Source organism: Vicugna pacos, chromosome 16, assembly GCF_048564905.1.
Source record: "Vicugna pacos chromosome 16, VicPac4, whole genome shotgun sequence".
Classification (NCBI taxonomy): Eukaryota; Metazoa; Chordata; class Mammalia; order Artiodactyla; family Camelidae; genus Vicugna; species Vicugna pacos.
The window spans coordinates 4,094,725-4,121,478 of NC_133002.1; the positions used below are offsets into that span (position 1 = coordinate 4,094,725).

At 32.9% G+C, this 26,754-nt stretch overlaps 1 protein-coding gene across 1 annotated transcript in view; it reads left to right on the plus strand.

Moving 5' to 3' along the window:
* BRIP1 (BRCA1 interacting DNA helicase 1) overlaps nucleotides 1-26,754 on the plus strand; it is a 214,309-nt gene that overhangs the window by 126,334 nt on the left and 61,221 nt on the right. The window contains 8 exon segments of the mRNA XM_072940258.1: nucleotides 3,540-3,622; nucleotides 5,875-6,108; nucleotides 7,647-8,309; nucleotides 8,312-8,418; nucleotides 8,420-11,015; nucleotides 12,557-12,630; nucleotides 20,618-20,775; nucleotides 21,907-21,970. Coding sequence (XP_072796359.1) covers nucleotides 3,540-3,622; nucleotides 5,875-6,108; nucleotides 7,647-8,309; nucleotides 8,312-8,418; nucleotides 8,420-8,488 — 1,156 coding nt within the window. The 3' untranslated portion in view covers nucleotides 8,489-11,015; nucleotides 12,557-12,630; nucleotides 20,618-20,775; nucleotides 21,907-21,970.

A 26,754-nucleotide genomic window follows, 5' to 3' on the forward strand; every position in this document is an offset into this window, starting at 1 on the left:
CAATGAAGAGAACATTCAGAAAGAGGAATACCGAGGATGCAGGAAACTGAAGTTCCAATTCAGAACAATGCAAAAGAGAATTCCCAGAAGAATCAGGAAAGCAAGCTCTGGGATGACATCTGAACAGCAGCCCCATAGTAGTTAGTCTAGATTGGTTTCCAAGGATGGAAGGTTTGCCTATACTGAGAAAAATTTTTAACAGCTGTGACAAAATTTATGAATTAACTAATGATAGAAAACATAGAAAAATAAGCAAAAAAGGAGACCGTTATTAACTCCAGGGCAGACAAAAACATCTTGTACAAGAAAGGAAATGTAATCATAGTACACCGTGTGATTCATCTGTAAATGGTAATCCAGTGCATATTGACTTACATAAAAATTGTGATATAACTCGACAAAGAAAATGGAGAGGTAGTGAAGTTATCAGTGATATGAGATGAACATCTTTTATAAGAAGAGTCGATACATAATTGCTAATGCTTAAAAATCAAAAAGTAGTAGTAGTACAGATGTTATTTAGAAATATGGAGGTAAATGACCATCAAAACTATCTAAGATATTTTAAAGTAATTGTTCCTGAGGATTGGGAACTGGAGATGTGTAGATGGCTAGGTAAAAGAGAATTCTGTTTTTTATTTAAACTATTATAATACTAATTGACTTTTAAACTATGCTGTGTGTTTGATTAAAAAAATTAAAATTTACAAAGCTAAAATTCACGTTTTAAAAACAGTCTGGAGGTTTCAATTCTAGATAAGATAGAGTAAGTACATCCTGTACTGCCTTTAAAACCTAGACAGAATGCTTTGGAACCACTATTTGAGTATATGAAAAGTAAAATAGTAGTAGGCAGACTGGGGAAGAAGACCACAGTTCAAAATACCAGTGAACTGGTTGGAGTAACTATATTAATATAAAGGCAAAGTAGAGAGAAAAAAAAAAAGCCTGCTGAGATTTTGATTGGGACTGTGTTGAATGTTTAGATCAATTCAGGGAGACTTGACATATTAAAAAAAAAAAGACAAAGTAGAATTCAGAGCAAAGATTACAGGGGTGTTAAAAAGGAAAATTACATAATGATGAAGGATCAATTTGTCAAAAAGACATAATAATTCTAAATGTCTATGCACCTAAAAACAGAGCTTCAAAATACATGACCCCCAAACTGACATCTGAATAGAGATATAGACAATTCCCCAAGTATAGTTGGAGACTTCAAAATTCCTCCCTCAGTAATAGTTAGAAGTAGTAGACAGAAAGCCAATAAAGAGATAGAAGGCTTGAACAATGTTATTAACCATTAGATTGAATTGATATTATACAGCACTGCAGCCAACAATAGCAGAAAGAACACAAGGGACATTTACCAATATAGACTTTATCCTGGGTGATAAAAAAAATTTTTTTTAAAGATTTGAAATCATAATCAGTTGTTCTCTGACTATACTAGAAAAAAACAAACTAGAAATCAATAAAAAAAAAAACCCAAAATGTCCAAATACCTGGAAATTAAGAACATACTTCTAAAAAAAAATCCATGAGTAAAACAGGAAGTCTTAGGAAAATTAGAAATATTTTAAACTAGTCAGAAGTGAAAATCAACATATTAAAATTCTTGGGCCGCAGTTACAGCAGTGCTCAGTGGCAAATTTATATCATTAAATGTTTACTTTCAAAAGCAAGAAAGAGCTCAAATCAGTTATCTAAGCTCCTACATTAAGAAGCTAGAAGGGGTTGGGGGTATGGCTGAGTGGCAGAGTGCATGTTTAGCATGCATGAGGTCCTGGTTCTATCCCTAGTACCTCCATCAAAAACAAAAACAAAAAAACTAGAAAAAGAAGAACAAAATAAATGTAAAGCAAACAGAAAAAAAGGAAATAATAAAGGTAATAATATAAATCAATGAAATCAATGAAGCTAAAAAATAAAATATTTTTAAAAGATCAATAAAATCTAAAAACATATAGATAAATTGACAAAGAAAAAGAAGCCACAAATTACCAATATCTGAAATAAAAGAGGTGATATTACTACATATCCTGCAGACATTCAAAGGATAGTGTGGGAAAATTCTGTACACACATGTTCAGCAACTTAAGTGAAATGGACTACTTCCTGAATACCCATGAAGTACCAAACTTGCTCAAGATGAAATTGGTAACAGAATAGTCTTCTATATATTGAATAAATTTAATGTTTAGTTAAAAATTCTCTGAAAAAAATCTCCACCCAGATGGGTTCACTAGCAAATATTACCAAACATTTAAAGAAGAAATAACACCAATTCTCTTTTCTAAAAAAAAAGATAACAGATTCATTTTCTAAGGCCTACACTATCCTACCAAAACTAGATGGAGAGAATATTTTAAAAAGAAAGAAAACTACAAACTGTCATGAATATGGGTGAAAATGTTCTTAACAAAATATTAGCAAATTGAGCGAGATCCATGAAAATGACTAAGTAAAGATCATTTTCTCCTAAGTTTGAGAATAAAATAAGAATGTTCACCCTCACCACTTGTATTTAATATTGTATTAGAGGATTTAGACAGGGCAATTAGGCAAGAAAAAGAAAGAAAAGATACCCAGATTGGAAAAAGAAGTAAAATTGTCTTTAAATTTGCAAATGACATGATATGCTACATAGAAATCCTAAGGAATCCATAAAAAATTATTAGAGCTAAAACAAGTTCAGCAAGGTTATAGGATACATATTCACTATACAAATATCAATTGCATTTTTATGCGCTAGGAGTGAACAATCCAAAAATGAAATCAAGTAAATTCCATTTACAGCAGCATCAAAAAGAACAAAATGCTGAGGAACAGCTTTAAGTGAAAGGACACTCACTGAAATCTTCAAAATATTATTGAAGGAAACTTCTAAATAAATGGAAGAATTCCATGACGATGAATTGGAAGACTTATTATTGTTAAGATAGCATGTAATAATTTTAAAGTAAAACAATTAGCACATTGAATCCAATAATCTATAAAAAGGATAATGAACCATGACCATGTGTGGTTATTTTAAGAATGAAAGGCAGGCAAGCTCAATATTTGAAATTTGTCCTGTGGAATCTATCATAGGAACAATCTAAAAAGAACAATTTCATGGCTGAATCAATTGGCACCAAAACATTTTTTACAAAATTAAACATTCACTTATGACACAAACTCATTAAGCTAGAATAAAGGTCATCATAAAATCTACAGGTAATATAATACTTAAGGTATAAAAAAATAGTCTCTGAAGGAAGGTTTTAGACAGTACTTTCTATAATTTTCTTGACTTTCAAAATAGAATGCATATAACATCTTTGGATATAAGTTACTAGCAGTTGGCAAAAGGAGGGGATTTTTTTACACACCTACTTTGGTACATTTTGTTGAGTAGTTTCTAATAACCTTACTCATAATAATGACTTTGATTGAAGGATGCATCATTGATTTTCTCAGTCTTCTTACTGCCCCACTAGAAATTTGGCTTTATTTTCAGTATTATATTTATTTGGTTTTCTCCCTATCGTTTATAGGTGTATTAGACACAAAAATGACTGGGGGGCTCTTATTCTAGTGGATGATCGCTTCAGGAGTAACCCAAGTCGATATATATCTGGTAAGATTCTCAGCCGGGCCTAGATTAAGAATTAATAATCTTTGGTATTTAATGACTTCTGCTTTTAAAGACAAAGACAAAATTGGATAGAGAATTTGAATTACTAGATCAAACATAGCAAAATTCACATTGGAAATCTAGCCTTTTAATGCTTATGTGTTTACAAAAAATCTTTATAGAGGAGAATCTGGTTAGTTACCAACATAGTAATCAGTTAAGTTCCTTCAATTTCACAGGATGTGGGATTTGATTCAGTAACATAGCAGTAGTTTATTTAGCATTGTCAGGGAAAAAGGGAAAATGAATTTTCCAAGAAATAGTAAAATTTTACATTTAAGCACACAAGCAGTCCTCTGGCTACCTAGAATTGTTTTTATTCTTTCATTCTGGATTATTTGAGCTTTATTGCTGTGTTTGTTTAGAAATGCTTTGGTTGTTATAGAATTTGTATTAGTCAGAACTAGTATTTTCTAAAAAAAAAAAGCACTACTACATGCTGCAAGATCAAGTAGATGGTCATGTTTTCCCACTGAAATGAACAAATTCTGTGTGCCTGTAGTTTTCATCCAGCAGTACGACAGTCTCTTTAGAATCAATACCAGGAATCTGTTATTAGTGAACTGTTGGAAATACTTGCATCTTGTTATCTTTAGAGCTAAAAAGTTCATGCCTTACTATCATGAAAAGATTCTAAGTTTTAAATTTGTTTCACATTAGCTGTCTATGGGAAGGTGCTCTACTTTGTATATTTCAGAGCCTAATTACTGTGTGTAGTTCAATATTAAAACATATCCTCCTGGATTGAAGCTGGAAATGCTGCTTTACTAGTCTTTTCTTTTCCTCTCCACGTAAAGCAAGCCACTGTGCTTAGGCCAAGATACAACCAAAAGCAAATGTTAAGTGCTCTTGTTTAGTCAGCAGGTGGAGCTCAGATTCTTCCAAGTTTTCAAAAGCAAACTGACATTTATGCTGAAAATGCTTTCTTTGATCACAAAAATGTCTAAATAAAAGTGGTAACTGTAATACCAACATTTTTCAATTTGGGAAATTTTCATATTTTTATTTGATATAATTATTTTCCCCAAGCAAACAAAAAAAAAGACCTTTTAAAAAAAATGCTTCTTTTAAATTTTTTTCTTACTTTAAAATCTAGAACTGAAATTTTTACCTAATAGTCAGGTTTCTTGAGCAATTTTTTAAACTAAATGTTTTTCATTGTTTCTGTAAGGTTTTTATTTTTTCTGAGACTCGTAAAATGTGAAATCTTATCTAGGCAATGACAGCACAACAACATACAAATTCCTTTTGATGACTCACTTTTGTTTTAATTCAATTTGATACGTATAGATTAATAGAGCAACTCCATTAAAAAAAACTAAAGGAATGTATTTGAAATGAAAGTGTAATACTTCAAGTTGCCTGAAGCCCTTCTTATCTTTCTCTCAACTTAAAACACCATAGTGACTTTTTAAACTACTTCAGAAAATGATGATAGTTTTAGTAACATCAGCAGAGAATATTTATCTTCTTAAGTCTAAATAACTGATTTTGAATTTCATTCTGAAGTGATTCATACTCTGAAACAGCTTATCCTCTTAATATGGTTCATTTTTATGCAGTTTTCATGTGTCAGGGGGTTAAATTTTGTCCCTTACAACTTGATTATTTATATTTTTAATATTAAGAAATAAATTATATAATAAATATTTAGATGGGACATGATTTTGCCCATAAAACAGTGGTATTCCTCTTTCCCCAGATTGGTTTGATATATCTGGAATTGAGGGAGAAGGGGAACAAAAAAACCCTATGAGACTGTAATCTTGAATTTATTTTTGCTGAAGGAGTCAAATTTAGAAAGTTGGAATAAAAGAGTGTGTTGTTTACAACTTCTATTTTCTCTATAATTAAAGGTAGGTGATTTTTGTGAGGAATTATGATAACATTAAATTTGCCTTATTCCCCAGTTGTTCTAAATTGACAAATAATGCACGTCTAACCCCAGTCTACTCCCAGTGCCTCTTCCCTCCCTCCACCTGACAATTAGAGCATGTAAAGAGAGATGCTACTGATACATGAGCATATTATACATACAGAGTTAAAAAAGCAGGGAAAATGTTGAGAACCATTCTATCCACTGTACATTCAAAGTCAATTACTTTACTAGAAAAGTTATCTAAGTTTTTTTCTGAGTACATAGTATTTTCGCTGAATAACCAAAATTTCTTCACTGGGTTTACTTTTTTCCTTAGGACTTTCTAAGTGGGTACGGCAACAGATTCAGCACCATTCAACCTTTGAGAGTGCACTGGAGTCCTTGGCTGAATTTTCCAAGAAGCACCAAAAGGTCACTGATGTGTCCAGAGAAGACAGAAAGTCTACAAAGGACCATGAGTCTGCAGTTCCAGTGGCTTGCTTGAAGGACAGTACCTCAACCTATTTTTTAGAAGCAGCAAGCCATCTCTCACCAGAATATCCTAGGGAAGGTAAAGCAGAATTGTGTCTAATAACTCCCATGTCCTAAAATGATAGATAAAGTCCATCTCTACCATGTGGCATCATCTCCAGAAAAGAGAAAAGTATGAAAACTTCCGCCCATTTACGTTTGGTAGAGAAGCCTGTTGTTGTATTTAGTGAAATGGTATTTGTTATGCTGTAGATTAGTGTCCTTAAATATGCTGGTTTGTAATACAAGGTGTTATCATACAATAATGAAGCAGTATGTATTGCAATGGGAACAAACTTCTGTCAGGAGACCTTTGCCTGTTTTCTGGTTTTCCACTGACAAGCTTTGCCCCTAACTAGCTGTGTGACCCCATGAACAACTCGCTTAACTTTTTGAGTCTTAATAGAAGAAGGGATATCTGCCTGCCTATCCTTCCAATTTGGGTTGTAAAGATCTAATAAGATGATAAATACCAGAGAATTGTAAAGTACTCTGCAAATAAACTCTAAAGGCTATAATAAAAATTGGCCTAATTCATAGATACTTGTCTTACATGAATTTCTTAGTTTAGGGAAGTAAGAGTCATTTATTCTAAATAATTAAAAAATAGTATTTTAAAATATATCAGAATATAATGGGTTAGAATTTAGGAAATTATAGAACATAATTTAGAAAACTAGAATATAATTTTAAAAATATTAGAATATAATGTATCATGGATTGGCAAACTGTGGCCTATGGACCAAATTTGGCCTGCTGTCTGTTTTCATAAGTACAGTTTAAGGGAGCAGAGTCACACCCAAACATTTACGTATTGTACACAACCGGAGAGTTGAGCAGTTGTATGTATTGATTAGAACAGCATAACTGAGTAGTTGCAACAGATAAAAAACAAGTCTCAAAGCCTAAAATATTTATTGTCTGGCTTGTTACAGAAAAAGTTTGCCAAACTGTGGTCTGTATTATTAGATATTATTTTAATTGTTTTAGTTAATATATACTAGTAGTTTAATATATCACTTTTTAAATATTTATTTGATAGTACATGCTTCTATCCTAAATAAATGTCATAGTGAATCCCATTATCCAGGTAACCATGAAACCTAGGTTCTAGTCCAAGTCTGATTACCAACCAGTTTTATAACTTTAGGCAAATAACTTAAGTCTTTGTGATTGTCAGTTTACTTAAGAGAATTAGTCTAGGTCAGTTTTTCTCAATCACTGGTTAGTGAATGTTTAAGACAGATTTTTACAGCCTGGTCCCTCCTTTATTGAGCTGTCTTCCTCTTCCTTTTCATCCTTCCTTTTCTTGTTCATTTCTGAGGTGCTTAGTATGGAATTTAGTAGTTTACCAGACAGCATTACAACTTGGGCTAGGAATCACTGGAGACCTAAAATTTCTTTCAGGCTTAACATGTTGTGCTTTGCATTCTAAGATGGAAGTCCTGCTACTACTGGTATGGGCTCTAAATTATGTATTCTATACAGTTATGTCAGTATTTCTAACAAATCACTTTACTACAACAATTATTATGTTAGGTACAGAAAGATAACACTCTTAAATTTTTATGTTCATAGATGATCCAGTATTATTGGAAGAATCTGCCCAGGCAACGAGAGCCGAAAAAATTGTGATTTCAAGATCCACAAGCCCAACCTTCAACAAACAAACAAACAGAGTTAGCTGGTCTGGCTTTAATTCTTTGAAACAACATCTTACTGGTAAAATTCTGACTGAAGCACCTAAGTTCAGGTCATCAGAGGATTGTGTCTCTAGTACTTCCACTTTCAAAAGAGAAAAGGGATGTAAAGCTGTTTTGCCACTCACTGATAAATGTGAATCCTCACCTCTGACAGTAAACACATCATTTGCACCATGCCCTCAGTCAGAAAGCATTGCTCCATCAATAAAGATTGATGCTTCTCTTAAAAATCATTCCAAACAGCTGCTTTGCTATGAAGAAGCCCTGGATCGGGACATTCAGTTGTCTCTAGTAAGTGAAGAAGCTGAACGTTCCACTTCAAATACAGCTGTTGAAACAGAAGCAGAGGATGAATCTATCTATTTTACACCTGAACTTTATGATCCTGTAGATACAAGTGAAGAAAAAAGTGAACTGGTTGGAACTGATAGAGACGATAGATTGGCTAATAATTCAAATTGCATTTTAGCTGAAGATCTTTTTGAAACTAGAACTATAAAAGGAGTGGATTCAGTCAGAGAAACGAGAGCTGAGGATTGCACAAAAAGTTGAATAGACTCATGCAGATTAAAGAAAGTAAAGTTGATGACATTGGTAGTAATGTAAAATCAACTCATGTAAATGAACTGAAACTGGGAAAAAGCTCTTGAAACCAATATAAAGAACTTTAAACAGTCTCCCTCCAAAAATAAAGGTGTGTTCCGTGGTATTAGGTAATAATACTTAACTGTCAAGCTATAAAAATATGTTGTCATGTTTATATTACACTGTTGTAAATGATAATTTATACATTGGATAAGTGGTATTTTTTTTAATTTGAGATATACTTTTCACTTTAATCCATTGTCATTAGAATTTTTAAAGGTCTATTTTATGTTCAGAAATGTAGGCTTTACTATTCTCAAATTTCGATAAAGTGAATCATAAAAATTATTTCCCTCCAGCATGTGTTCCTTAGCTAAATGCACTATTAAATTAATCAATCCAAAAGATATGTAGTTTCCTAAAGCACTTTAAATTTCACATAAACATTTGTATTTTGTAATACTCTTCATCTATTTGTTTTCATATTGATGCATAAAAATTAATAACAGTCTAATCCAGTCACATCTCAATCATGTTTCACTGTAGATTTCACCTCAGATTGGTCTGAGATTTTTTTTCAGAAATCACAGTTTTCTTGAAAAGTTTACTCCTGTATTAAACTTCCTACTTAGAAATAATTAAGAATTAAGGAAGAAAATTACATACATTTTTAATTGAAATGGTTTTACATTTTTGTTCATTAAGACAAAATCAGACGTGTTTTAAACAAATTTATATAAAGTTATAAAATGCCAAATGAAGGACTCCAAGTTTTCAATTCTAATTATTTAGCTTTGTCATCATCGTGGAAAACAGTGACTTGTTCTCTCATAAAGGTTTTAATTATGCAACTAACAGAAAACTTATAATTTACATTTAATAAGTAAACGCAAGCATATAACTGTAGCTGAAAAATGTTCCATTACAGCTTAGTAAGCCTTTCTGTAAAACTTGACTCTGTGTTTTTGTGAATGAAACTATATTTCTGATCAAAAATGATTATAAAAGAAGCTCTTCTCTGAAATCATTCCAAAAATATGTTCACTGATCTTTTCCAAGAAACATCTGTTATTCAATGGACATTTAGGCTTCTTGTGAGTAAATTGAATTGAAATTTTATGAGCTGTTCAAGTTGTAGATTTGGTTTATCTTTTTCAAGCCAAAATTCCCACAATCAGATTTTTTTTATATTCATTTGGAACAATGAATTATTATAAATGCATATGTTTACTTTCATTTTGTTGGTGTTTAGGTTGAATACAGCTTAATTGTTTCTATAGCATTGGATATTACAACTCTAAGCATAGTTCAAATAAATTTAAATTTTTACCAGTTAAAGTGTTTATAGATTGGGATATATTTGATCCCACCTTGTATGATATGTTTTTCTTAGGTAATCAGTAAAAAAGTTACAAACAATGGATTAGAAGGTACTTTTTAGATTGTTTTGAATGGGTGAAACCATTTCTTCTCTTTGGTATAGTTCTTAATCCACAAATAAAGGATAGTGCAGTAGTAAAAAGAATATTAGGTAGAAGACAAGAGACTGGGATCTATTCTTGGCTCTGCCACTAATTTGCTAAGTCATGTTGGCAATCACCATTCCTTTTGGGGAATTAGTTTCATCTGTTAAATGTGGAACTTAGGGCTATAAAATCATGCAAATCCCTTTCAGCTTTAAAAATCCATAATATAAAGAAATATATGTTGATATATTATTCTGAAACAATTTTCATTTGCTTTTGTTGCAGAATGCTTAAGACAAAGCAAACCATTTATAGAAAAGATAAAATTAATAATTGCATGAATATGTGCATAATAACTTGGGAAGCAAGATACTTATTTTAACAGTGCTGCAATTAAAATATTTTTGAATCCTTAAAATTGCCTTTAGAAGAATCGGTAAACTACATGAAAAAAATCAACCACATTAGTTTTTAGTCATATCTTAGTGTTATTATCCAATTTAATCCCAAATGCCATCCCTTTTCCCTAGATATACTTTATTCTTTCCAAAATCTAATTCTCTCCGAGGCTAAAAATTTCCATTACTGGTAATATACATAGAGATGTGCCACAAGCTTTTAGTAAGTCCAAGAGGTGTTTCAAAAATTTTGTACAATGGTATCACTGTTGAAACAGGTATATAGTCTCCTCAGATCACAGTTTTGACCAGGATGGCATTGCAAGATGTAAAGTACTAGCCTTTATAAAGAGTATGAGGTAGAACATTTTTATTGGTGATAACATACTTTTTAGAAAGTAAGTTAAAATGTGTAAAAGCATTTAAAGGAGTATTTGGTACATGGCAAGCCCTCAATTATTGCTTGGTAAATCAATCATATATCTGGAGTACACCCTTGCCTTATATGAAGCCTTCCCTAATGATGATAGACAGACAGACAGATAGATAGATAAACTGACAATAAAGAAGCATCGTATAGTAGGAAGGAAAAGTTATTTGGCTAGTTTACTTTTTAAGGCTTTTGAGATATATATGATAGAAATTGTTTATCACGTAATTTGCCTTACCCGTTTAATGCATATGAAATAATTATCTAATAGTGAATTTATTTAAGGGCTGAAAATACATAGAGCATACAGGCCACGAACCCGGAAAACTACCAGTTGGAGAAAGGGCTTTATTCATGGAAGAAAGGTAAAATATAAGGAGTAGATGTTTAATGACTTGACTTAAAATTCACATGCATCATTTAAAACTTATAATAATTGTGTTGGAAATTAATGACAACTCTTTATGCTACCATTATGCATTTGATAATTATATGGTTTTTAATTTGGTATTGTTTCTAAGATAAGGCTTTGTTTTTATTCTTGTATTCTCTCCATTTAAGACTTAATTTTTTAAAAGCCTTTTCCCTATTATTTTTCTGCAATATGACTTTGTCATGCTATTTTTCTATAGTAAAACACATTCCAAATATTTAATTGTTTGGAATTGCTTATAAAACTTCATGAAATCAAAATGCCTGTTGTAAAATCACTTGAAAGACTGATTATTGTAGTCATTTAATCTCTAAGTGATGGCATTTTATTTGTATTTGATACCACACAATTACTTTTGCTCATGATTGTGATAAACCTCAGCTTTATCAGTGAGCTACACAAGATTTTACTTTAAACTTTATGAATACGTGGCAGTTTCCTGCCTATTTCCATAGACAAGTGCAGTCGATCTTTTGTAAATAGAAAGGCAGTATTAATACTGAAGTTTTTCCTTAAAAAAAAATAAGTTTAAGGCTGAATCAGACAATGAATGTCTAAGGAAGCTAAAACTAAAGAAATATCTGTGCAGGAGTTAAGCATACTGTAAAGAACGTCACTTTAGGAGATGGAAATTTAGAGAGATGACCTAGGCTTATGATTCTTCAGTCTTAAATGATTTTCATGTCTACCAAAAAAAAAAAAAAAAGCATTTTGTTTCTTAAGGTTTCATTTGATAGACCATTAGCTGCCTGGCTTCCTGTACTCTACAATAGGGCCTTGTTATAATATCCATGGGATCTCAGCCAGTGGATCACCTTATTGGTGAAAAACCACCTTATAATGAAGTGCTTTCAGTGACTAAACTCTTGGACAAGATCCAAAACAACCCATCTTATACCAGATTCCACTCTGTAATAAACAAGTTTCAATGTATTTAAAGGAAAACAAAAATTGCATGAAACTTAACTATTCCCAGAAATTAATCTTTGAAAATTTAATGGTAAATACTGATTAAAAGAAATATTTGTTAACAGGGCACAGTGAGGTCGATATTTTTGTACTCTTTATAATTTGTATTTTTTTATTTTGGTCTTGCTTTTAAAAGTAGTTTATATAACTTTGATTCTCTTGTGCTTTCCCCCCAAATTTCATCATTTTTTGGTATTATTTTACATCAGTATTGACAAAACTAAATATTAAAATGTTTCTTTTGTCTCCTTGCTATTATAAAGTACTAAATTGTACAAGCGGCGTGTCATTTATGTAAACTAAGTTAGATGCCATCATCTTTTATATATGATTCATATATGGTTGAAAATATTTAGAGATATTAAATACTGATTTTTATTATTTTGGATCAAGTATTGTCTTGGTATATTTTCCCTTTTTTTCAAGCTAGTATTATGGGACTCATAGTCAGATGTCAACCATCCTTTCAGACACTGATCTCTTTTATTGTATCTGTTGTAAAAGGACCCAAGTAATCCACCTTGCCAGTCAGGACTTTATTGCTTGTGGAGCTGAATTATTACCTAAAGCAGAATGAGGTAGGAAATATAAAAAATTACTTTGTGCTATCCTTAGTATCTGCTTACCTAAATTATAGTAAGGTAGGTTGATGTATTATTGTTACCATATTTCAGTCTTTAAAGTTGATCAACTTGATGAGCTTTGTTATCATTAGACATGGAAACATGTTCCAGTTCCACCTGCTGACTTACTTTGGGCAAGTTACTTATCTTCTCTGAACTTCCGTTTTTTTTCATCTTAAAATGTTAATAAATAATTTTATAAGAAATAGATCAAACATTATGAGTATCAAATGCATACAGACTTTTTTTTTTAACATCAGGCAAGGAGAAAGATAACAAAATTTGGGGTCAAAGGAATGAATTTGAGTTTTGGTCCTGCTGTTTACTGACTGGCCTTGGTCATATTATTTCACCTCATTAAGCTTCAGCTTTATTCTCTGGGGGGACAAAAGTGAGCAACATCTACCTAAGAAAAGTATCGTGATGATTAAATGAGATGATATGCAGTATGTGAAAGTGTTTAATAAACTCTGAACCACCGTCCAAATGATAGTTGTTAGGAAACTGAAACAATAGTCTAGTACAATTGTTATCTCAGTAACCTGAAATTACACCTTCGAAAGGACTAATAAACCTGTTAGAATTTGTTTTGAGTCTTTAAAAAAAATTCTGTGCAATTGTTCTTTTACTGGCAGGACTTAGATATTCTGAAAATATATTTTCCACTTCATTTTTACATCTTAAAAAGTGTGCACATTGCAAAGCGGAAAATGCCATCAAAGGAACACTGAGATCTGTAAGGTGCGCTGAGAACATATAAGATCCACAGGACAGGGATTTTTGTTGATGGGGGAGGGCAGTGTGTGATTTGTTGCTGTGCTCCCAACATTGTATTTACTGACTAAATTGAATGGATTTTTCTGTTAATACTGTGTTTCTATCAGGACTTTATATATGGTATTTGGCCCTCACAAATGTCAAGTCATGTGACAAATTAGCCATGTGGCTAATTTCTAGACTCTAGTGATCCTTCTCTTTACAAATCTTTTATTCTTATTGCCCGAACAGCATTGAATCCTTCACACTATCTCGGTTCCTTCAGTTGTGGGCCAGAGACTGCCATTTCTCTTTCTTCTTTTCCAAAGGGTGTACTTTTACCCCTGTTACCTACAGAGTGTTGGATTTTTGTACATTCTGTTTGAGATGTTCATTAACAGTACTATTCTGACACAGTTGGATTCTAAAATATGAATTGAATTTCACATTAACTAATTGATTTGCCAAAATGACAGCTATCTTATAAACCATTTAAGCCCATTTTCACTCTGGGACAGAGTTAATTTTCCCTGCCTGTGTCCCAGTGTAATATTTATTGTATGATAGATAAGGCAGTGACTTGTGTAGAAGTCTGTCTCTCTGGCATACTGTGACCCTCCCCCGCCAAGGATATGGACAGCTTTTTGTATTTCCTGGCATTTAATCATTCATCCACTCATTCATCTTACATATTTTGAGAGCCTGCCTTGTATTATGAGCTGTGCTATGCTCTAAGGGTGCCAAAGATGAGTATAACAAAGATATATCCGCTAGGAATTCACACCCTAATTCACATACAAGTAAACACGTATGGCTCAGTGTGCTAAGAGCTGTCACAGAGGCAAGGCAGTGGCTGTTGAGGTCGATACGCATACTCTTATGCACAATTATGATCACAGTTAGAGGATCTGTACGTTAACAGCAGAATCTGTTTAACACAGGAAACATCTTGACAGATTTTCATTACATTTTTAATGGGAAAATGCTTACAATGTTGAAATATATTCTTGAGGAATTTCAGGATATGCTATTTTTCCTAAGGTTCCCATCTTCAGATCTCTTAGCCTCTCTACTGTGGATTATTGAGTGTTAACTTACCCAAAGGGAACAAAGCAAGAACATAGCAAGTACATCTGTACTGCCATGAGTATAGCGTGTAGTGCAGTGTACCATAGAGCTTTCACAACGCTTAGCTCATTCGGTTCTCAAAATAGCCTGCCAAAGTCAGCAACACAGGTGGTATTATCCTCATTTTTATAAATGAGGAAAATAAAACACTGTAACAAGACCACAATCAAGGTCATGATGCAATTTCCACCCTTTTGATGTATTTTTATACTTTTGTATTGATTTTAGTTCACCTTTGTTTCCCAGAATCTCTCTATGAAAGGAAAGCAAGTCTCACAATTGTACTTTTTTTCAAAGGGGTACTTTCTAGAATAATTTTACAGCATTTTTATAATACTAAATGAAGATACATTAACATCCACTAAAGAGTGTAAGTTTTTTGAGGGCAGAAATCATCCTAGAAAATAGTATACTGTTTGACACATAGTAAGTGCTTAGTAAATACTTTTTTACAAAAAGAAGAAATCTCCTCAGAACAACCCCAAGAGCTTAACATTGCCTTAGACAACATAGCTAATTAGTGACATTCAAGTAAGAACTAGTACCCAGATGTCATAACTTCCAATTCCAGATTCCCAGCCTGGAAAGTTGAGCACTGCTGAAGTTTGTGTAGTAGTGGGGATTGGTGCCACTACAGTGTTAGGGCTTCTAGTCTTGATTGGCTTCTCAGCATTGCTTTTCAGCTCATGTATGTTCCCTTACTAGCTCCCCCTCTCTTCCCTCACCCACCAGTAACTGGACTAAACTTACATGTTGCTTCTTTTCTCAGCCCAGTTCCTTTTCCAGTTGATATGCTTCCTCTGGATAATCTTATCCTCTTTTAAACTATAGGCTAATGATTCCTGACCCATCTTCCAGCTGACTGCTCAACATCTTGGATGTCCCATAACATCTCAAACTCAGTTTCTATAAAGCAATTATTTTCTGAAACCTGATCTTTCTGTAACAGCTGGTGGCACTATCATCCATCTGGTTCTCCAAATATTAAACTATTGAGTCATCCAAGTTTTTGAGTTGAGCAATATTCCCTACTTTCCATCTTCACAGTAATTTCATTTAATCAGACCCTCATAATCGCTTTTCTAGACTATTGTGATATTTCTTAACTAGTCACTTTGTCACCAGTCCTTCCCCTAAAGTCCCCCTTCTACTTTGTTGCTACTTAGCCAATCCAAAAAGGCAGATCTGTCCATTTCACTCACCTGTTTAAAATTCTCCTTTATACAAGATCCGTCAAAACTCTACGTGAAGACATACCAGATTTTTTGTGAATTGGTCTTTGCCAGCATCTCCAACCTCATCTTCTGCCACTTTTTGCTAACTTTATACTTAAGAATTGTTCAGACAATATTATAGGGCTACAGTAATCAAAACAGCATGATATTGGTACAAAAACAGACATATGGACCAATGGAACAGAATAGAGAGTCCAAGAATGAACCCACAAACTTTTGGTCAACTCATCTTTGATAAAGGAGGCAAGAACATACAATGGAATAAAGACAGTCTCTTCAGCAAATAGTGTTGGGAAAACTGGACAGCAGCATGTAAATCAATGAAGCTAGAACAGTCCTTTACACCATACTCAAAAATAAGCTCAAAATGGATCAAAGACAAACATAAGACAAGGTACAATATCCTCCTAGAAGAAAATATAGGCAAAACATTATCTGACATACATCTCAAAAATGTTCTCCCAGGGCAGTCTACCCAAGCAATAGAAATAAAAGCAAGAATAAACAAATGGGATCTAATGAAACTTACAAGCTTCTGCACAGCAAAGGAAACCATAAGCAAAACAAAAAGACAACCTATAGAATGGGAGAACATTTTTGCAAAAGAAGAAACTGACAAAGGCTTGATCTCCAGAATATATAAGCAGCTCATATGACTTAAAAGAAAAAAGCAAACAACCCAATCCAAAAATGGGCAGAAGACCTAAACAAGCAATTCTCCAAGCAAGAAATACAAATGATCAATAGGCACTGAAAAAAATGCTCAATATCACTAATTATCAGAGAAATGCAAATCAAAACTACAATGAGGTATCACCTCACACCAGCCAGAATGGCCGTCATTCAAAAGTCCACAAATGACAAGTGCTGGAGAGGCTGTGGAGAAAGGGGACCCTCCTACACTGCTGGTGGGAATGCAGTTTGGTGCAGCCACTGTGGAAAACAGTATTGAGAGTCCTGAAAAGACTAGGAATAGACTTACCATATGACCCAGGAATCCTGCTCCTGGGCGTGTATCCAGAAGGAACCCTACTTCAAAGTGACACCTGCACCCCAATGTTCATAGCAGCACTACTTACAATAGCCAAGACATGGAAACAGTCTAAATATCCATTGACAGATGACTGGATAAATAAGATGTTGTATATTTATACAATGGAATACTATTCAGCCATAAAAATGACAACATAACGCCATTTGCAGCAACATGGATGTCCCTGGAGAATTCATTCTAAATGAAGTAATCCAGAAAGAGAAAGAAAAATACTATATGAGATCACTCATATATCTAAAAAAATCTAAAAAATCAAATCTAAATCTAAAAAAAATCAAAAACAAAAACAAAAAAAGCATAAATACAGAACAGAAGTAGACTCATAGACAGAATACAAACTTGTGGTTTTTTTAGGTTATAGTCATTTTACAATGTTGTGTCAAATTCCACTGTAGAGCGCAATTTTTCAGTTATGCGTGAACATACATATATTCATTGTCACATTTTTTTATGTTGTTTATTTTTACTTTCGACTTCTCTATCAGACTTCTGTGTTTGTACAAATGAAGACTTTGTCACTCTTGAATCTGGTAAATGCTTTAAAATAGCAAGTACCCAATTTATGGCACTATTCAGTTCCACAAAATGAACTGAACCATGCTGTCTTGACATTGGCAACTTTTATTTGGGTGCTCCTTTTATTTATTATACTATTTATTACTGTTTTAGTATTTTAGAGTAGTCCAGAACTTTACAAATCGTCTACTTCCCTTATTTTATACATGAGGTAACTGAGGCCCAGAAAGATCCAAGGTCACTGATAGTGACAGGCCACACTGTTTTTATACAGTTTAGTTCATACTAGACTTTCTCAGGCACTCTAAGAGAAATTTAGAATTTTAGATAACCAAGAAATAAATTAAGATACTAATTAAAAACCCACTCGATCACATTCTTTGGACTTCATCTACCTAGAGTTTTTTATGAGAAGCAATACACGTTGATGATAATAGGTTTTAATGATAATATATTTACTTATTTTATTGTTACCATCAAGTGCAATAATTCTCTATTGAGTTGTCTTTTGATAGACTAACATATACATATAAACGCATCGTAATAAACTACTGGAACCAGTATTAGTTTTTTAGGAAACTAATCGTTATTGTGATAGGCTGTTTATAAATCTTTTTCACCTTATCCTTTTCTTAGGATTTTTTAAAAAGAGATTTTTCTAGGAATACTGTGCTGATGAAAATCCAAAGACTCCTCCTGAGTGTTAAATTAAGTTGCACAAAATCCCTTTGCCTTGCTTAACTGAGCTGAGTACAGATGAGAAGAAAAAAATTTGTCATCCGTGACATTGCTGCAAATAACCGTTTAAAAGCCGCATTAATGCTTTATCGGACTTTAATGAATAATGAAGATAAACTTACTTAATGATAACATTGTTTCCTTGTCTTCTAAAGCCTTCAAGTGTAAATAAGGAAGCTTTTTAATTCTCATGTGAATTCTAAAATGAAAAGCAATTTTTAAGTCAATTTATAAAATATGTTCCACTGTCTTGAGAATTGCAAAGGAAGGAAAAATAAAACAGAATCTCAGACTCTGTTCAAAACAAAGAAATGCATAAATAAGAAATGTCACATTGGGACAAATGAGGCATTGATCTATCTGTGTCTGATGATGACTCCCAAAAAATATTCCCAAGGCATAAAAACCCAGATCTCATGTACACTTTGGCAGGCTTGACTTGGATAAAAGATGGGTAGTAACTCATGGAAGCAACTTACAGGATAAAAGGGACTGGATTCCACCAGCTGTTCATAAGAAACAATGGGATGGATTCTTATTATATACAAACAAATGACACATAAACCCAAGTCCTTTTTCCTTTGCATAAATAAATCTCGGGTTGCCTACTGCCCTTTTACAATTTCCCAGCCACTGTCAAAGGCTGTTCATCATGTTCCCTTTTATTCTGCCAATACCTGTTTTTAATGTTGGGTAGAAGGGACTAGGCCACACATTATGATTTATCCCAGGCCCTGCACTCACCCAGAAATAATCCTAAACTTCACTCATTCCTAGGAGCAGTATGGTCAAGGAGAAGCATGTTAGTTGTATTCCAAAATCCTGGCTTCAAATAACCAAGCATGTATTATTTATCAATTTTCAACATCAATGGATTCATCTAAACTCTCTTTTCTACCCATTTAAAAGTCTGAGGGTCACAAGTTCTATGATAATAGCCACTCATTCAATACTTAGGCATAAAAGACACTTAAAACTATAACTTGGGATTTCCCCTGCTGCTGCCCCCTCAAAGGTGGACCATTCATGACAAGTCTGAATGTTTACTTTGGTTACACATGTCTGCAGAAACATATGGTCAGATCATATGGTTCTAATAATGTTCCCTTTAGTACTTTGCAGCTTTGACCAATTTCAATATTTTTTCTGGAATTGGAAATTCTTTCTTGTGGGAATGTACTCATTTATCAAAAAATGAATATGTGGTTGTTAAGAACTTTTTGGCTTAGTGCAATATGGAGGACTGTAAGTTTTTTTTTTTTGAGAAATACAACTCTGCATAGATTCATAGTCTTACTATTATATAGATTCTTCCCATTTCAACCATATACCTTTGAGTTTGAAGTGAAAGGCTAAGTTGTTAATATTTTTTCTTAGCTGCATCATACAACATCTCATTCCGAGTTTCCACTCCTCTTTTTACAGTGACTTCCAGACACAAATGTAATTCAATCCCAAGAGAGATCAGGAGAGTGGAGTGTGTAGGAAAGTTTCTCTCTTGATCTGCTGTCTTCTCTCTGGCATGACTGAACACCTCTCTTGTGTAGCACCATTAATTCCTCCGGAGGAGATGAGTGCTCAATTCACACCTGGAGCTCTCACTTCCTTCATGAGAACTTGGAGTTTTATTCACTTTACAAAAAAGTCAGTCCAACATAATGAAGATTGTCTTTGCATACTTGAGATTTGTTTGATGGATTGTCCAACTAAGGAATATGGAGAAACTTTTTGTCTTGAAAAGAGTTGTGTAATAGTGATACCTATTACTGTTACAAATGTACTGTGAAAGAACAATGCCACTCCCACAGATACATTACAGTGTAGGAACTTGAGCAAAATGACTGTGCTGTTTCTAATTGCTGAGGAACTATTTGCATTTAAAATTTTTTTATTTTAAAATGGCCTTCTCTTAGAATATGAATCTTTGTGTATTTTCTAGTGTAACCTCTATTATGGGAAAGATTATATTCTCGTATTTTTACGTGATAATCAGATTTCTGTTTTAAAACTGACTGGTGATAAATTTTTTAAAGGTACCATTTCACATTTAATTAATGTAAACAGATATTCTTATTGTGGAATATAGAGATTTGTTCATAGTATTCTCAGTTATACATAGTTTTATTTGAGAACAAAGAATTAACATTTTTCTCTTGAAAATAATTTTGATTCTTAGGAGGGCACTAAGCCAAAGGGATTGGAAGATGAGTTTTGGATTTGGGCATTTTAACTGCCAGTCTACTGTGTTCTAATTTTAATTTATAATCCCTGAAACTCAGTTTCTTCATCTGACTCTTTTAAACTTATTTTCTATACTCACCTGTGTTAAGACTAAAGCTTGTTAAAGTTTTCCTTTTTTTTCCCCCCAAAACAAAATACGTTAAGGTAATAGTTTTCAAAAACATTATCCAATCTTAACATACAATTCACTCTCTATTAGACCTTTATAAGTGAAATTGAGATGTTTAATCTGGTAGTTCAGAGTTTATGAAAGGCCTTTTTAAATTTTTTGTAGGTATGGAGACAGGTTTATCTTTAAATGCCATCTAGAATATGAAAGAATGTTCTTTAACCAGCTGCTTACAGTGTAGAAATTGTATCAACCAGTCTGTATTCCCACGTCTTTTAATTGGTGCTGAAATAAGTGACCCTGGAAACATTGCTGAATCAAGGGTAAGTTTATGTATGTTTGCTCTTGAAATCTAATATGGAGCTGCTTATGCATAACTATACTGCTATGCTGAAGATAAATATAATTAATAAGGCCCATTCTCTCCTTTAATTAAAAAATATAAAGTATGATATACTATGAAAGATAAACTATTCATAGTATAGTACATTAGTATTTGGTATTAAACTGTAACTATCAAAGATAAAACTAAAAAGCCATTTAGTACATCTGCATAGAAAAATTAGACACGTTGTGCTTCCAGATTGGAGTGAAATCGCACTTTAAAAATTTGCATTGTTAAAGTAATTCTGTCTTATCTCTTTGTGTGTTTTTTAATCTGCTCATTTAAGCCTAATCAGGATTAAATATACGTTGGAGACAAAGACATGAGCCAAAGATTAGCCTTGTAAATTAAGGATCGGATTTCCAATTCAAGGTAAACTGCCAGTGTACATCCCTAAGCCAAGGAGATTCAAAGTTATAATAGTAACGTAAACAATTTGGTTATAAATCTTGTAGTTCCATCAGAGGATGGAAGTACTTTCACCAAATATGTTCTATGAATGAGGCTAGGTATGTTCTTAAAGAACTATGAATAACATCACTCTAAAAAAAAAAAACACGCAGGTAACTAAGTGTAGTAAGATTTTTAAAAATGTTTTCTTAGTGTAATATAGTATGGCAGGTAAGAATGTGAACTCTGCAATGAGACTGGTTGGATATCAAATTCTACTTCTGCCTCTTTATTAGCTCCATAACCTGGAGCAAGTTACTTAACTTCTCTGTGTTCTAGCTTATTTTTATGCAAAATTGGAAAATAATAATACCTAACCAATAGGGTTTTAAGAATTAAAATGAGTTAATTCCTGAGAACCACTTAGAATGGTGTCTGGTGTGATGCAAGAGCTCATGCAAAATATTCACTGTAATGACAATAATTCTATATTATTATTATTGTTATTCATATTAATATTACTTTAGAATTCTTTAGTTATTAAAAAGAACAGGATCATTCATTATCCCAACATTAAATAACATAATTAGAGGTTAGAACATTTATCCACTTTAGTGTTTAAGTTGTCTTATGATGGCTAGGCATATGAACAGTTTAAACCGTAATATTTCTATTTTAGCATCATGAAATGGTATCATAGTCCCTTAGCAACAAGAAATGCTCACTGCTGTGGATTTTATAAGGTGAGTTTCAATACGCATTCAGAGGAAATGCCATTTATAAGCATATAGTTAATTGAATGCTCACAGGAAGAGCATAGTTAAGTACTATTCCTTGGTGGGCTGGTGAATTATGCCTTACAATTAATACTTCTCTGTGGGAAAAAAATAGAGCTTGTCTTTCTTCCAAGGAAGGTAAAATTGGCAGTTTGGGAGCACTGAAAAGTTCTGGCAGGGTTATGTATTTTATTTTTTTTAATTTACTCTTCCCGATTGGAAATGTAATAGAGATTTTGTAACAAGGTTTTGTTCTATTGTCTTGCCTGATAAGAAATTTACACGGGAGGGTAAAGGTAACCTGATTTTGGTTAGGACCACTGGAGATTAGCTTTTAAATATGACTTTCTCTTTTATAGTTATACCCATGTCATATTCATTTATATCATACACTTACATTAGCGAGTTAGTAAATTGTATAATTTATCATATATGTTAACTAAACATAACCACTCATCTGTATTACTGAGAGATAACTTACTTTTTATTTTCTTGCTTAATCTTACCTAATAGTAGCACAGCAAAATTCAGATTTTTTTGCTTGTTTTAATATAATGATTCTTTTAAAATATTGACGATATTTGGGCATCTAAAATCTGAAATGACTGTACATGCAAATGTACTATGCAAATGAAAGATTAGTTCTGCTGTTTCTGGCTCTACTAAAGGTGGTTTTTATAGTTATTGTTGGCAACCTTATTGATGAAAATGAGATGTTCTCTAGAGATGTTAATATTTTTAACCCAGATACATCATATGTAACTTATTTTTTATATCTTTTTATATTTTTATTATCATGCAGAGTAAACAAACTACATTTTCTCTGATTTATATTTCTTAATATCTCCCTTTTTCCTTTTATCTTCAAAACACCCACTGAATAATATTAGTTTTTCAAATTTCTATAAACTTATCTTTTACTTATTGACTTCTCTCTTATAAGTCTATTTATAACCCTTCTCTCTTTTTTGCTCCTATTTATACTAAATTAGGGCTTGCATAGTAGCGTTCCTTCAATGATTGCATCAATAAAAATCACAGTACACCATAAAAATACTTTGTTTTAGGTGGTATAAGAGTCTTACTTCAATACAAAAAGTAGTAGGAATGTTTTCACAATTTACGTATATGTCGTGATCATGGACCTACATGCCTGCAGCTTGAAGCCTTCATTTCGGTGGAAACAGGGTTAGAAACAAGATTAAATCAATGAGAGGAAGAAACTCTGAAGGAAAAAAAAACCCCAAATATAGTAGCATAGCAATCATTTGCATCCTATTTGGCAACTATTAGAACATTGTATCAATCCAAAATATACAAATCCTCCTCATTTAAGAAAACATTTCTGCCTAAGAGCTAGGCATACCCTGAGATCACTATGTCACTGCCATGGCAATATCTCTAAAGCAGGATGAAGGATGGACCAGAAATCTCGGGTTGCATTCAAAGTTCAGCAAGAGTAATGGTCCAACAGGGAACAGGTTAAAACCTGCTTTCTTTCAGATCTCCCAGTTTTGTTTGTGTGTGAATATTAATGAAAAAAAAAAGTTCTAAATAAATGGTTTTAAAATGCTCTTTTAAATTCATCCTCCACTCACTTTATTAAAGCCTCAGAAATTTCGATGTCCTTATCCTTAGAATTTATCTTTCTAAACTTTTAGATTCTTTAGAAAATACCTTAATACAGTTGAGAAAACATTCACACACTTTGAATAATCTTAAGTGAGAGGAGATTAAGCAACTATATTGTAACTGATCATCTAAATTTTTTAGTAATTATTTTAAATAGTTGCCTGATTCAAATTTGGGGGTTTTTTCCTCTAGTGAGTTAATTTTCTATTTTTTTGTTATTATGCAAATATTTTAGTACATTTCTATTTTAATCTTAAACTCTCATACTAACTCCTTTATTGCAAGCTAATCATTTTAAATCTTTCTTAATGAGTATATTACTATATGTTTAAGAATTCAACTCCTGATTTTTTTGTAAAACAATATGTACTTGTGATAAGAGCCATACTTAAAATTCTTCTGAGGAGAAAACAGCTGAAATTATAAGATAATTTTCACTCTAATTCAAAAAGATACTTGCACCCCATGGTTCATAGCAGCACTATTTACAATAGCCAAGACATGGAAGCAACCTAAATGTCCATCAACAGATGACTGGATAAAGAAGTTGTGGTATGAATATACAATGGAATACTACTCAGCCATAAAAAGGAATAAAATGCCATTTGCAGCAACATGGATGGACTCGGAAAATGTCATTCTAAGTGAAGTAAGCCAGAAAAAGAAAGAAAAATACCATATGATATTACTTATATGGGGAACCTTAAAAAAAAAGACACAAGTGAACTTATTTACAAAATAGACAGACTGACAGATATAGAAAACAAAGTTATGGTTACTGGAGGGGGTGGGGAAGGGGTGTGGAAGGATAAATTGGGAGTTTGGGATTTGTAGATGCTAACTACTATATATAAAATAGATAAATAATAGGTCTTTATAGCATAGGGAACTATATTCAATACCTTATAATGGTCTATAATGAAAAATATGAACAGTTTTATATATATATATAGAACTATTCTGTATACCAGAAATTAACAAAACATTGTAAATTGAGTATACTTCAATTTTTAAAAAGCTAATTTTCACTTTTACCTTTATGTATTTAAGAGTGTTTCAGAGCATTTAAAAGATATCTAAAATATCAATTTCTCATACAAGATAAGACAATCCATTGAAATTTAGGAAATATTTGGAACCTATATGATGAAAATTGTAAAACTTCTCTGAAAGATGTTAAGCAGTGATTTTCAAGTGGAGAGAAGAGTATGTACATCTACTCCCAAGAATTTCTACATAATGAGAGCTACTGATGGAAATCTGTACACACATAAATGGCATAAAGGCTGAGAAGTTTGAGGATAAAAGCTTTACATAGATACTGTGTTATAGGATGAGAAAAAAATAAATGTAAAGATGTCAGTTCTCTATGAATTAAGATACAAGTTTAACTGATTCAAATATGACTGATGAAGGAATCTCACCTTAACATGTGAAAAACATACAGCAAAGTTAAAAATAATTAAAACAATGTAGGAGATCTGTAAAACAATGAAGCTAGAACACTCCCTTACACCATATACAAAAATCAACTCAAAATGGATTAAAGACTTAAACATAAGACAAGATACAATAAACCTCCTAGAGGAAAACATAGGCAAAACATTATCTGACGTACATTTCAAAAATTTTCTCCTAGAAGAAATAAAAGCAAGAATAAACAAATGGGACCTAATGAAACTTACAAGCTTCTGCACAGCAAAGGAAAACAGAAGTAAAACAAGAAGAAAACCTACGGAATGGGAGAAAATTTTTGCAAGTGAAACCGACAAAGGCTTGATCTCCAGAATATATAAGCAGCTCATATGACTCAATAAGAAAAAAATAAACAACCCAATCCAAAAATGGGCAGAAGACCTAAACAAGCAATTCTCCAAGGAAGACATACAAATGATCAAAAAGCACATGAAAAAATGCTCAATATCACTAATTATCAGAGAAATGCAAATCAAAACTACAATGAGGTATCACCTCACACCAGTCAGAATGGCCGTCATTCAAAAATCCACAAATGACAAATGCTGGAGAGGCTGTGGAGAAAGGGGAACCCTCCTACACTGCTGGTGGGAATGCAGTTTGGTGCAGCCACTATGGAAAACAGTGTGGAGATTCCTCAAAAGACTAGGAATAGACTTACCATATGACCCAGGAATCCCACTCCTGGGCTTGTATCCAGAAGGAACCCTACTTCAGGATGACACCTGCACCCCAATGTTCATAGCAGCACTATTTACAATAGCCAAAACATGGAAACAGCCTAAATGTCCATCAACAGGTGACTGGATAAAGAAGAAGTGGTATATTTATACAATGGAATACTACTCAGCCATAAAAACCGACAACATAATGCCATTTGCAGCAATATGGATGCTCCTGGAGAATGTCATTCTAAGTGAAGTAAGCCAGAAAGAGAAAGAAAAATACTGTATGAAATCACTCATATGTGGAATCTAAAAAACAAAAACAAAAACAAACAAACAAACAAAAACAAAGCATAAATACAGGACAGAAATAGACTCATGGACAGAGAATACAGACTTGTGGTTACCAGGGGGGTGGAGGGTGGGAAGGGATAGACTGGGATTTCAAAATTGTAGAATAGATAAACAAGATTACACTGTATAGCACAGGGAAATATACACAAAATGTTATGATAAATCACAGAGAAAAAAATGTGACAGTGTGTATATGTCCATGAATGACTGAAAAATTGTGCTGAACACTGGAATTTGACACAACATTGTAAAATGATTATAAATCAATAAAAAAATGTTAAAAAACAAACAAACAAACAAACAAAAACAATGTAGGAGATCAACTTTGGAATACTGGAATGAGGGTGAACTCACTCTCCCACAAAAACAGTAAAAATCCTGGCAAAACAACTACAGCTATTACAGAACTCTGGAGATGAAACAAAGCCACAGAATGGACAGGAAAAAAAAATCATCCATCCAAGAGAAATTACTGTACCTCAGTAAGACAGCAGTGTTAGTGATATTTTAACATAAGGATGTGCCCATCCCCTGTCCTGCCCTAGCTCAATAGTGCAATAGCCATTAAAAGTTACCAGTTATACAGCCAATGGAGAGGACTGGCCACTCTGGAACTCAGTTAAA